The sequence below is a fragment of the Nanorana parkeri genome, unplaced genomic scaffold (assembly GCF_000935625.1).
Source record: "Nanorana parkeri isolate BGI_ZX_2015 unplaced genomic scaffold, ASM93562v1 scaffold106, whole genome shotgun sequence".
In the NCBI taxonomy this organism is placed as follows: domain Eukaryota; kingdom Metazoa; phylum Chordata; class Amphibia; order Anura; family Dicroglossidae; genus Nanorana; species Nanorana parkeri.
Genome location: NW_017306374.1, coordinates 313,105 through 325,182, shown reverse-complemented (window position 1 = coordinate 325,182; position 12,078 = coordinate 313,105). Strand labels below are relative to the sequence as shown.

Below are 12,078 nucleotides of genomic sequence, written 5' to 3'. Positions count from 1 at the left end.
TTTTTTTTTTTTTTTTTTTTTACTGTAACTGCAAAACGTATAAGTAAATCAGTTACAAATAGTTTTTTTTTAAATGAATTTGGCTAACACATGTCTGACCAAAGTCACTGCACTGTAAATTGTGTTTTAATAGACTCAGCTGTTTGCTTTCCCCGTCGTCCGCTGACTCTCTCATGCACCTGCTACCCTGTATGAAAGCATGTACGGCATGTGATTGTTTGGGAAGTCACACCTTCCTTTAGGATCCGTCCTCTTAATCTGTAGATTGTCCTATCAACTGCATTCGTGATGACATGCCTTCTCCTGCCACTAAACTATTTATGTGACTTGACATACTGTAGAATATACAGTCTACAGAATATCCCAAGCATGGCCTCCTCTGTTTTTGGACTGCCCTCTGTGGGCTTCTCGGATATTTTTCATTGGGCTGTCTGGCTGTGTGTCCTGTCTTTCCTATATAAAGCGTATTCATTGCACCTGAGGAGGACGCAGCTGCTGAAAAATTTCCGTTCTTTTCCAGGTCCTGAGACGCACTGGCTGTACGGCAACACTCACGTGGTAAGGCATTTTTATACTTATCCTGACAATAATATAAGCTGAACTCTGGACACCAGTATTTTAATTTGTGTGCATGCCTGTGTATCTGATTGCAGTTTTTTACTTCCTTGTCTTCAGAATAGACGTATTTGTTTTGTTTTGGATTGATTTGGATTTTAATTTTTTTTAGTTTTTCAGATTTCGGATCCGAAATTTGATTTGGTTCGTTATTTGGATTTCGTATACGTCCGAATGTTCGTTTCAGAACGATCCACAACAGGAAGTCACATGACCCTGCCTGTAATGCAACCCCCAACAGCCAAAAAAATATCTAATTGACCAGAAAACAGTCACGTGTCAGAATTAGTTTTGTTTTCAATGAAATGTGGACGGATCAGAATTTAATTTAAGTTAAACGAATATTCAGATTTGTTTGCATTTGGACGCATTCAAATTCGGAAGTTCGGATGCATCCAAATGTCCGAATTAAATGAAATTCATACGAATATCCATTCAGAACAAAACGGAATGAACATGTTTGGTTCAGAATACATAGAAAAGTTGTCTGAGAGCTTTTTGTATAACAGTTTAGCTGTACCCCCCTTTCCCCTTGGCTGACACCGGCGCTGTCGTTATTGATACCAACACTGGTGTTGTATCTCTGCCCCACCTACAATTGCCCATTCAGAACACAGCTTGTATATCTATGCCATACATGCACAAGTCACCATGTTTTGTCTCTTTAAAAGACCCTGCATGTACACAAAATGACCTGTTGATCTGCAAAAGTGCACTCACCTTTTAGTTTCTTGTTGTAGGCCGACATAACAGAAAATACGGGTCTATTTGTAAAATAAGAATCATCTAGCAAAACTGCATGTAAATTTGTTCTGTGCGAGTTAGCAAGTTGTTGTGAGAAATAGGCAAAATTGAGGCAAAAACAAATGTTCTTAGTATAATTTCTCTGCTGGCCAAATGTTCTGCCATAGAGATATTATAAAGAACAGAATACATGGGGACAATACCACATTATGGCCACTAGATAGCGCTGAGGATCATAGGAAAGAAATACATGTTAGTAAGGAGACGCTATTCACAAAAGGGTGAAGAGTTTGGAGAAGGCAGGAGAAATTAACAATCTAGGTCAGGACAACATCGGCTATTTTGTCCTAGATTGTTCACTTCTCCTGCCTTCTCCAAACCATTCACCCTTTAGTGAATAGCCCTGACAATGTTCCAATTCAAGAGACCACTGGAGAGAATGAGCATATAATTGTAGCCAATGATGGGGATAGCATAACCATTAAAACTGCAGGAGCAGCAATGGTTACATCTATATCCTGTATTGTACTGCAACCTGTTACCAAAAGAGAAATTACACCAAGAACATTTGTTTTTGCCCCATTTCTCTACTGCGTTCCTGATTCCTGGCCGCTACATTTCTGGCTGTATTGAATTCCAGCTTCCCCTGCTGGCTCCTGTGTTCTGTAATGACGAATATGCCAGTGGGGGGAACCACAAGGAGAGACCGGGTACACACAGCCATAAGTGTTGGACACCTGCAGCAACCCCGGATTAGCAATGCAGCAGAGTTTTAACACACAGGCCACCAGATGTATATAACTTATGGGGTGACTTTAAGGAGGAAACCGAAAGCTCTTATTGCCGTTTACTCCAGGTTTCCGATATCTCCCACCATTATAGGGTACCTATGGTCAAAAACTAAAGATAATATGTATTTCTATATTCAATTTCCATAAGTTCTTTCCCACTTCTAGTACCCTTATCGATCTCAAAGTTTGTAAACATATTTATTGTTGGTACCCATAGGATGTACTTCCTCAATGCAGTGACACAATTTCACTTGGCGCCGTCAATAAGCACCTCCTTGTGTCACCACGCTCACACAGCCTGCCTTCTGAACTACAATGTAACATCTGAACAATGTCAAATTATCATTGCTTGCTGGAAGCAATGCACGATGGGATATGCAATCTTAAGAAGTCAAGATTACATCAAATCAAGCAGCAGGAAAGGAGATTCAAATCACACTGTAAATCCAGGAAGTTGTTGTTATTAGCAGATGGAAGGCAGCACTCACTACATAAAAGGGATTTTTTAAAGTAATCTTTGGTTGCATTATCAAAAACAACTCTAGTATGTATTCCTATTACAATGCTGATGTTATAGTAAATGCTGTGATTTTAGAACTCCTTCGTTGCTTATAGTAACCATGCAGATTCCACGTTGCATTTTCCCAGTACAGCTTTGAGAATTGAAAACTCAATCTTGCCTGGTTGTTGAAGCCAACAGATCCTTTGGTCCAGATTTCAGATATCTCCCCTATGAGGCCCCATTCACACTTAGCGACACTTGACTCGAGCGGATCTGCATGGCCGGGTATAGCGCAACTGTTCGGGCGACGTTCCAGCGACGATCACGCAACCTTCACCGTCAGGCTGCATGCAAAAATAGAAAAATCTCGCGACATCCGTGGGAAAAAGGGTCCCGCACAAGCTTCACGCGACAGCGACGAGCGACATGGATCTGTTCAATAGAACAGCTCCAGTGAAAATCATTGGAAGGCGACTTCTCGCGATATCGTGCGGCAAATTTGCTCAATAACGCGGCGTAAATCGCGCGATTAAACACCCAATGTGAATGGGCACTGGAGGTACCACTAAGAAATAATGCAGAGATATAGAAACGGCAATTGTTAGACAGGCAGTGCTAATCACATCTAGAGGGGCCATTCGGCAGTTATAGTGATTACAGAATAAAAGTTCATGTTCTCAGTATTGTATTGCTTTGGATTGTGATTTTTTAGCATCACTACTACTCGTAGAACTATTTTGGTACAAATACTTTCACCAACAGTATGTACAGACTCTTTGGTTTGATGGCAAAGCAACACATTGACATTGATGCAAACCTCCATAGATGCACACAGTATACCTACTTTCTCCTGGCACTCCAACAGTTGAACAACTTCTCCTGGCACTTTGTTTAGCTGCCAGGAGTGAAAGAAAAGCCCTTAGCCACAGCTTAAAGTGACACTAAACTCAGGAATGAAATCTTAAAAATGTACTCAAGTACCCGAACTATTATCAAAAATGTATTTTATTTGTGTATCACTCGGCTGTAGATCCTCAAATCATCTCTGAATTGGTGCTGGCACTGTCCTTCATTCTGGAGGGTGGCTACTTTTGTTCCCCATGGTCCCTGTGTGTGCTGTAAAGTAGCCACCGCTCCAAGCTCACTCCCCTTATGGACTACAATCTCATGTTTAGTTTACAAATTTGTACTGAGATTGTAGTCCATCACGGGAACGAGCACAGGAATGCATTTTTAAGCTTAAGCTAGTTCTACACTTTTAGATGTTTTTTGCTCAACTTTTGGGCTTTCATGGAAGAGGGAACGGAGGATTCTCCCATCTGATTGAATGCATGCGCTGTTTGGCCAACAATTTCCCGCCGGACTCCTTTGATTATTCAATTGAAGGATATTGGGCAGGAGCCAGCAGGCAGGGCCACCCAAATATCTTGACAAACAGCCCAAAATTCGCTCAGTGTATACCCAGCTTTACATAGGTCCATGGAGTGTCCTGTAATAGTGCTGATTGGCTCACAACTGGTTTGAAGCAAAGCACAGATTTAATTTAACTTTGAGGCTTAATCCCCTTCTCTGGGCAAAACTTAAAGGAGAACTATGAGGTGAGTGAAAATCACTCGGGAAGTGAGTGACACATACCGTCGCTCGCTCACTTCTCGATCATGTCCCTGCAGAGAGCCGTGACTGTCAGTCACGGCTTCCTGCAGGGATTTCCCCTCTCCCTGCTCCAATCCTCCAGCGCTGGCTGGAGGACTGGATGGGGGAGGGGGCGGATACAGCTGGCTCTGCCTCTAGATAGGCAGAGCCAGCTGTCACTCACGCAACTGGGCGAATCCCGGCAGTAATATCGGGATCCGTCCCGGCTGCGTCGGTTTAAGTATATCACACGCTATAGCTCGTGATATTCTGAGCTTTGGGTCATTGGAGGGCGCTAGTTTATGTTCTCCCGTGACCATTAACCCTTTCCCTGCCAAGGACATACGGCATACGGAGGAACAAAAGTGTTCCCGACTGGTCGTATGCCGTACGGACCTGGCATTTACAGTTCTGCTATAAGCTCATGGTCGGTCCAGCCACCATGAGCTTATACTAGAACTGTTCCCCGGACTGTCCCCTTCAAATTAATAGCTGTCTATTCAGGATGGCAGAGCGGCAAGTATACCGGAGCCGTTGTCATCATGTCAATTTTTGGATGACCGCGGCTCTGTGCGTGGCTGAGCGGGGGATCGATAAATATCGTTGATATTTATCGATTAAAAAAGTAAAAAAAAATTAATTAATTAACAAAATAAAAATTATTAATAAATAAAAGATGTGTAAAAAAAAACTAATTAAAAAAAAGCACAACCCCTCCCTCCCCCCACACACATAACATACATGTGCACCATATTGTGGTGTACGCCATGCACATGCGCTGCAGTGCGTTGTTAGAATGCATCGTAGTGCATTATTTTTATTTATTTCTTTTAAAAAAACATTATTTTAACTGCGGCAACGCATGACAAAGCTTTGTGACGCATTGCCATGCGTTGTGATACCTTGTGCTGCAATTAAATATACGCCTGTATCATCTTATCACAACACAAACACCAGCACAACGTAAAATTTACAGTTTTGCATACCTTAATTTTTTGACCTTTTCGCACAGATGAGCGGTGCAGCATTTATGGTGGGCTCTGCAGCTCTCAGGTGGGTCCTGCGTCCAGCGCGTCACTAAGCCCTGCGTCCAGTGCATCACTAATCCCTGAGTCCAGCGTGTCACTAAGCGCTGCGTTCAGGGCATCACTAAGCCCAGAGTCCAGGGCGTCACTAAGCCCAGAGTCCAGGGCGTCACTAAGCCCAGAGTCCAGGGCGTCACTAAGCCCAGAGTCCAGGGCGTCACTAAGCCCAGAGTCCAGCGCGTCACTAAGCCCAGAGTCCAGCGCGTCACTAAGCCCAGAGTCCAGCATGTCACTAAGCACAGAGTCCAGCGCATCACTAAGCCTTGCGTCCAGCACGTCACTAAGACCTGAGTCCAGCGGGTCACTAAGCCCTGTGTCCAGCACATCACTAAATCTGTGTAAGGGGCCACAAAAACACTGCCCTGTGTGTTGCATGGAAAGGGGCATTTAAGTGAACATTTTGCTTTTGCTTTCCCCTGCATGGGTTAAATAGGGTTAAATCTACATGACAATTCATTTTAGGGACATGTGATGCCAGCAGGGTAGTGCACTGAAACATAAATGTTCCATGCCTATAGTTTGTACTGTGCCAAGAAAACACCAGTTTAATGTGCAGAAGGGTTTTTCAAATTGTTCAAAAGTCAATGAAAAAAAGAGATAGAGGTATAGAGATAGAGAGAGAGAGAGAGGAGAGATAGAGAGAGAAGAGAGAATAACATGACCTTTGTGACTAACCTTTACCTTCCATTCTGTAAATGTATTATGACTATGCAAGGGGTAAAACTGCTGCTGTAGCATGTAATTACATGCAAGCTCTAGTGTGCACTCCAACGTTACATGCTTCCTAAAGGGACAACACCTGTAACCCAAATTTTACGGTTTAGTTCACTCAACGCTACACCACAATAACACAACAGCGCTGCTCATAGCTCATATATAATTATTTGTGGCATCCTAAATCAGAGCTTGCTTGACAGCCAGAATCGTCTTCACTGTGTGTTGTTAATGCATGCTTTGTAATACAGAACTGTTACCACATATTGGTGTGGATTTAGGAGGAATTATTAGAAGGGAGACCCACAGGGCTGTCCCTATAGTGAGGGAGCCAGAGATGGTTGCCTCAGGTGGCATCTCAATGTGTTACGTGGCCTTTCAGGCCAGAGCATCCCTGGTTGATAAGAGTTCTTAGCAACCTGCGACGCTCTGGCCGCTGTTTTGTCCAGCTCACTGACGTCACTGGTTGCCAGAAGCTTGGTATCCCGACCAGCTCCTGGCAACCAGTGATATCAGTGAGCTATGGGGACACCCTGGACAGAGCCAGAGGTATTGTGCACCACCAGCTCCCTCCCCTCCCATCTTCCCGGTAATGTGCACTACCAGCACACCACCCCCAGCCTCAGGGTCAGAAACTGTAGGGACACCCCTGGAAACACTGTTGGAGAGTGGTGCTGCTTATAGAATATTTACCTCCACTGCTGACAAAACTAGAGCCAGATGGCAATACCTACAGCTACGTTGACACCTGCACTGTCCGGGGATAAGCTATTACTGCTGTAGAGCTAGTCAACATGACAACCAGGCAGGTGAGCGTTCCTTGGTGTTTAAGTAAGGTGGACTAACATGTATAAGTGACCTGTGCATCTCTTGTATAGCGGAGGACAACTGATCCCTGACCCACCTTTCTGGTATTCTGGGGGAAAGACTACAGTACTAGCTGGTGACTTGTGTTGTTGTAAATAATAGCGCGTGCTGGAAACATTTTATGAACATGATAATGTTAAAAAGTTAAGAAATGGACAAAATCGTACTTTCCCTTTAAATAGTTTTAGTACTTTGTGGTATTAATAGCTCTTATTGTAATCTAATGTTAAAACACCGTACATAACATAATAGAAGTCCCAATAATACAATAATTCACAAAAGAGTCCACCAGATATTTGGCCTTTATTCCAGATTTACCTGTTTATCGAGCTTGAAGACTGAAGTTTGATCTCAGGTTCCAGTTCCAGAGGTCTTATCTCTCTGATAAGTCTCACTGTGTCATCTCTGTATTGCTGTGGATTAGACAGCCGTGTCAATGGACTCGCCATGCAGCTGTTATCAGTTGAAGGGTAGATCAAAATCAATAGGTGACAAAACCTACTTCTGGGTTCAACGTGAAGATCTATTCTACTGGGTGAAAGGTGCATGTAATTAAATGTAAATGCTTTGCCAATATTAGGAGGTGGCTATGAAGTTTAAAGCCCAGCTCAAGACAAAACATTTTTTTTTTACATTTGTCAGAGTGAGAAAGGGTCAGAACTTCCATGTACATTTTTATTTCTGGCTTTATTCCCATTTGGAAGATTTCCTCAATTCCTGTTCTGTCTGACAGTCGCTGAATTGAGGAAATAAATGTAACAAAGCACTCATGCAATGCAAGGGAGGGGATACTAATAAATGTTATCTTACTTATATTAGTAACTTTCAAACGTTACTTGTTACTTGTACATAAAATACCTAATACTTCTCATGGCATGCAGTGCATTTGCAGGGCCTGATGAGATAAAACACAGCTACAAACATATCTGGATCAGTTCATATAATGCATACAGTGTATATTTGATATTGTGCATTATTTCCTTTTTGATGATAAAAAAAATGATTGAATCATTTAAAATCATGTAAAATATTCAAAGACACAATCGGGCTGCCAGTGAATGGTTGTGATTTGAGGTGCCATTGGACAGACGGAGAGCTCTACATAGAATATAATGCTGTGCTGGACCCTCTCAGCCATTTGTGTCAATGCTGCAGAGGGCATGGCCTAACCTTTCAGGCATTTTACTGAGCTCCATTACATTGTTTTCCGTTTCTTTTCTTTCTACCCGCAGCATTCTGATGCTAGTTTGTTCCTCTCACAGTCATCTGCCTTTGAACTGAACCTGTGCTATGCACAAAGGTTTACTAAATTGTGTGTTAACCCAAAAAAAATAGATCATTTGAAAAGATCTACTTTTCAAATGACGAGCTACATGAGATCTACCAACAAGAAAAAAAACCTCCCTCGCTCTCTCTCCTTGCTGTCTCTCCTTGTTCATCCTCCTGGCTGTCATTCCTCGTTTTCTCCCCTGGCTGTCATTCCTCGTTTTCTCCCCTGGCTGTCATTCCTCGTTTTCTCTCCTGGCTGTCTCTCTTCGCTCTCTTGGCTGTCTCTCCTTGCTCTCTCCCCTGGCTGTCTCTCCTCTCTCTCTTTCCTGACTGTCTCTCTTTGCTCTCTCCCCTGGCTGTCTCTCCTCGCTCTCTCTCCCCCGGCTTTCTTTCCTCTCTCCCCTGGCTGTCTCTCCCCGCTCTCTCTCCCGGCTCACCTTGCTGTATTTTGCAAACAGTACAGTTAATTTTCACGTATACACACTCACAGTGGGTGTACATTCTAGTGCCTTGTAGCTGTTAGCTTGCTTATTGGCGCAGTTCATTTTCTATATTTAATATTCTTTGATGTAATACATAGCACTTCAACCACCAGTATCCACCAGAAAGGTGTCAGGGAGCTCGGCTCAGCAGACTCAGGCTAATAGGTAATCATGTGTGCACAGCTAAATAAATATACCAAAATGGAATAAAGGGGCCACCATTCCCACCATTCCTGATCTACCAGCATCAGCTTTGACAGCTACTGGTAGATCACGATGTACCTAATGGGCACCCCTGATGTACAGTATTGGTTGCCATTTGGTCTGTTGATTATTGCATTGCTAGCTTTTTGTTTTATGTTTTTTAAGTATCAAAATACCTGATTATCTTTCCAGCCTGTAGTCCTTTTTCCTGCTTTGTGCAATCCTTTGTAAGCATTGTCACCATCACATGAGAACTCCCAGCCTTGGACTACAGGAGCCTGTAGAGTTCCTTTTTTAGGGTATGATTGTGACCACTTGTCCCCAAATCCATTTTTATTACTGGTCTTGTCACCATCACCCCTTTCGCCAATGTCATAATTCATATTGGCCACATCTTTGAGAAGGGACGTGGCTACTAGTCCTGCATTGGCCATACTTGGACATTATAAGTATAGTACTACAACAGGCCCTTCTATTTGGCACAGATTTTGTTAATGTGTTGCACAATCTTAGCGATATGAACAATTACCTGGGAGGCATTTGACGCAAATAGAAAGCTCTAATTTGGCCAGATTTACTAGAGAGCAATGATTAGATCTGCTGGTGTTGCACCTCTCATTTTAAATACTTCATTACCCCTCATTTATTTGAAAGCTTGACTTTGATACATTTTCTTCTTAAACATTTTGGCTGATGATGCTTATGCTTCCTCATTAAGCAGTTCCACAGGTCGGGGAATTGTGTTGAGTATTACGCCTACCCCACCATTCAAACGAGTGTGATAAAAATGTAATAAAAATCTTATATAAATTTCAATTTGTGAAATGCTGATTGGTGGGATACTGAGGGTGTCATATGTGGTAGTAACAAAATTGTAAAAAAAAATGTTTCTATGATCTCGTGTACATGCATAGTGTATCATTGTATCACCTATATAGTCCCAGAAATTATGCTTGAATGTTGTTCCACCTCAAATATTAGGGATGTGGTGCAATAACCACAGTTGCTGGTCAAGATCTGTTTTTCAATTATGATCTTTCATTGTAGTTCAAACAAGATGGCACAGATCTGGATATTGTGGCTGGTTACGGGAGAAAATTTGGATACGCATTTCCCATGTGGCTTGGAAGATTCATGGCTTCTCTATCTATCTGTCACCCAGACTATGCAAAGACCATTATGTCCAGACAAGGTAAGAATGTTTTTTGCTTTGTTCAAGAATTTTGGTTTATAAAGGATAACCAGTCCTATGATAAGGATTCAGATAGGTTGATGTGGGTTAGGTATGCCTTATTGAATCAGTTAAAAGAGTTTTTGAAAATGTTTGTGCTAATGATCCTAAGAGTTGCTGCTCTAGTATGAAGCAAGTGAAGTTGTAACTCCAAATCTATATACTTGTTCCTAGTCAGTGGTAAAGCTATTAGCTCAGAATGACATGCAACTGACATTTTCAGGAGAGGCTGTTCCTCTTTTGGAACCAAATCCCTCTGTCCCTCTTTTTTCCTCAGTTGTTGCTCATTTTGGTCCAATGCACAGATATCTATAAAAAGGTTATATCACTACTAAAAGTGTTATTCTGCACTAAAACCTTCATCTTATCGTTTAAATATTTTGTTTGCTATAAATGAAAAGTAAGGGTGGAAAGGAAAAATTCTGGAAAAATGGCATTTAAAGTGATATTAAAGTCAAAACGTTTCTAAGCTATTTCAAATGCTGATTAAATCACTTACAATGGATGCTGCTCCTTGATGTTTAAACGTTTTAGCTTCCTGCAGAATGAGCTGGCCTCCTGAGCACTGGCCATGATATTCTGTTTTAGGGTGGCCCCTTTCCCTTCCAGGGTCCTTGTGTGTGCTGGTAAGATGTGTGTGTGAGACATAAAGGCAAACCCCTCCCCTGCTCCCAGCCCCTCTGTTTTCCCTCCTCAATTCTCCGTGCTAGTAGATGGACCTCCTTCTGTAGACTGCTCTGTCCCTTATGATCTTGTAATGGACAGGAAGTTCAGGGAAGCTGAGCTGAGAGAGTTGGAGCTGTTTGGGAAAATTATGTTTGGGCAAACATTTGAAGAAATTCTTTGCTGGGCAATGTATATTTGCGTGATCTGGATTCATTATTGAAAAAATGTTTGAATGTTTACTACTACTTTAAATTCATAATAGTCTGCATAACTGAGGTTGTGTCCATTGCCTAAATACATTGTGCCAGAAGGTGCCTCTCTTTCTCATCTCATAAAGGTGAGTTGTACACTGAACTGTCAAGCTCTGTTTTTTTTTTCTTACAGATCCAAAGGATAACTTTGCCTATTACTTCATCACCCCATGGATTGGTATGCAAAACTTTTTTTTTATCATCAATTGATGTTAGATTAGGATCTGCATACCTATACTTATCATTTGCTTTCCATTCTGTACATTCTGGTTTACTGCTTATTGGCAGCTGACACTTCTAAAAAGAGTCTTCATATCCAAAAACTATATTTAGTTTTGGAATATGTACCTCCATTGCCCCAAATGTTTATATCTCTTAAAGTCATGGACGTTGATGGAGACATCTTTACACCTGACCTCCTAGCTTTGCAATTTGCTGAGTCTTGTTCTTCTTGTTGAACTTTTATGTGGCGTTAGGTGATAATGCAGCTGTAAGCATGGGACCATGGCAGAGATGAAGGCTGGCCTAGATATACAACGAGCCAGGTTTTCATCACAGGAGCCTGTAGGGTCACAAGCTCTGACAACCTAAGTGTTAGGACCATCTCTTTACTACAAAACAATCTCTTATTTTGCTGATCCCAACCTGTCTGCATGTAGGGGTTTTATTTGTTCATCCCACTGGGGACTTTGCAACACCACGTCGCAGCCACACACCCACACGGTTGTAGTGCGGTCCCATTAATTGCAATTATCGAGTTTGGCAAGTGGCACCACCTGTCAAACGCGTTTTGCTGTCTGTTTTGTGCCGCCACGCAAATCATCCTGCGCATGGCAATATATACAGCACCATTTGGGCACAGTGCTGACACTGCAGCAGGTAACTGGGGTGGCGGTAAAACCATGGATCAACCACCTGGTTTCACTGTCCCCTTGCTGCCCATGTTAATGAGGCCTTAGACAAGTGGCAACTTCAAGTGGAACTTTGGACATCTCACCTGCCACCTGTTTTCCTGCCTGACCCCC

At 42.4% G+C, this 12,078-nt stretch overlaps 1 protein-coding gene across 2 annotated transcripts in view; it reads left to right on the top strand.

Moving 5' to 3' along the window:
- Nucleotides 1-369: 369 nt before the first annotated feature.
- LOC108784274 (cytochrome P450 4B1-like) overlaps nucleotides 370-12,078 on the top strand; it is a 30,494-nt gene continuing 18,785 nt past the window's right edge. For both annotated transcript variants that reach the window (XM_018553030.1, XM_018553031.1), the window contains exons 1-3: nucleotides 370-558; nucleotides 9,953-10,097; nucleotides 11,187-11,231. In XM_018553030.1, the coding sequence (XP_018408532.1) occupies nucleotides 370-558; nucleotides 9,953-10,097; nucleotides 11,187-11,231 (379 nt within the window). The remainder of the gene's footprint in view (nucleotides 559-9,952; nucleotides 10,098-11,186; nucleotides 11,232-12,078) is intronic.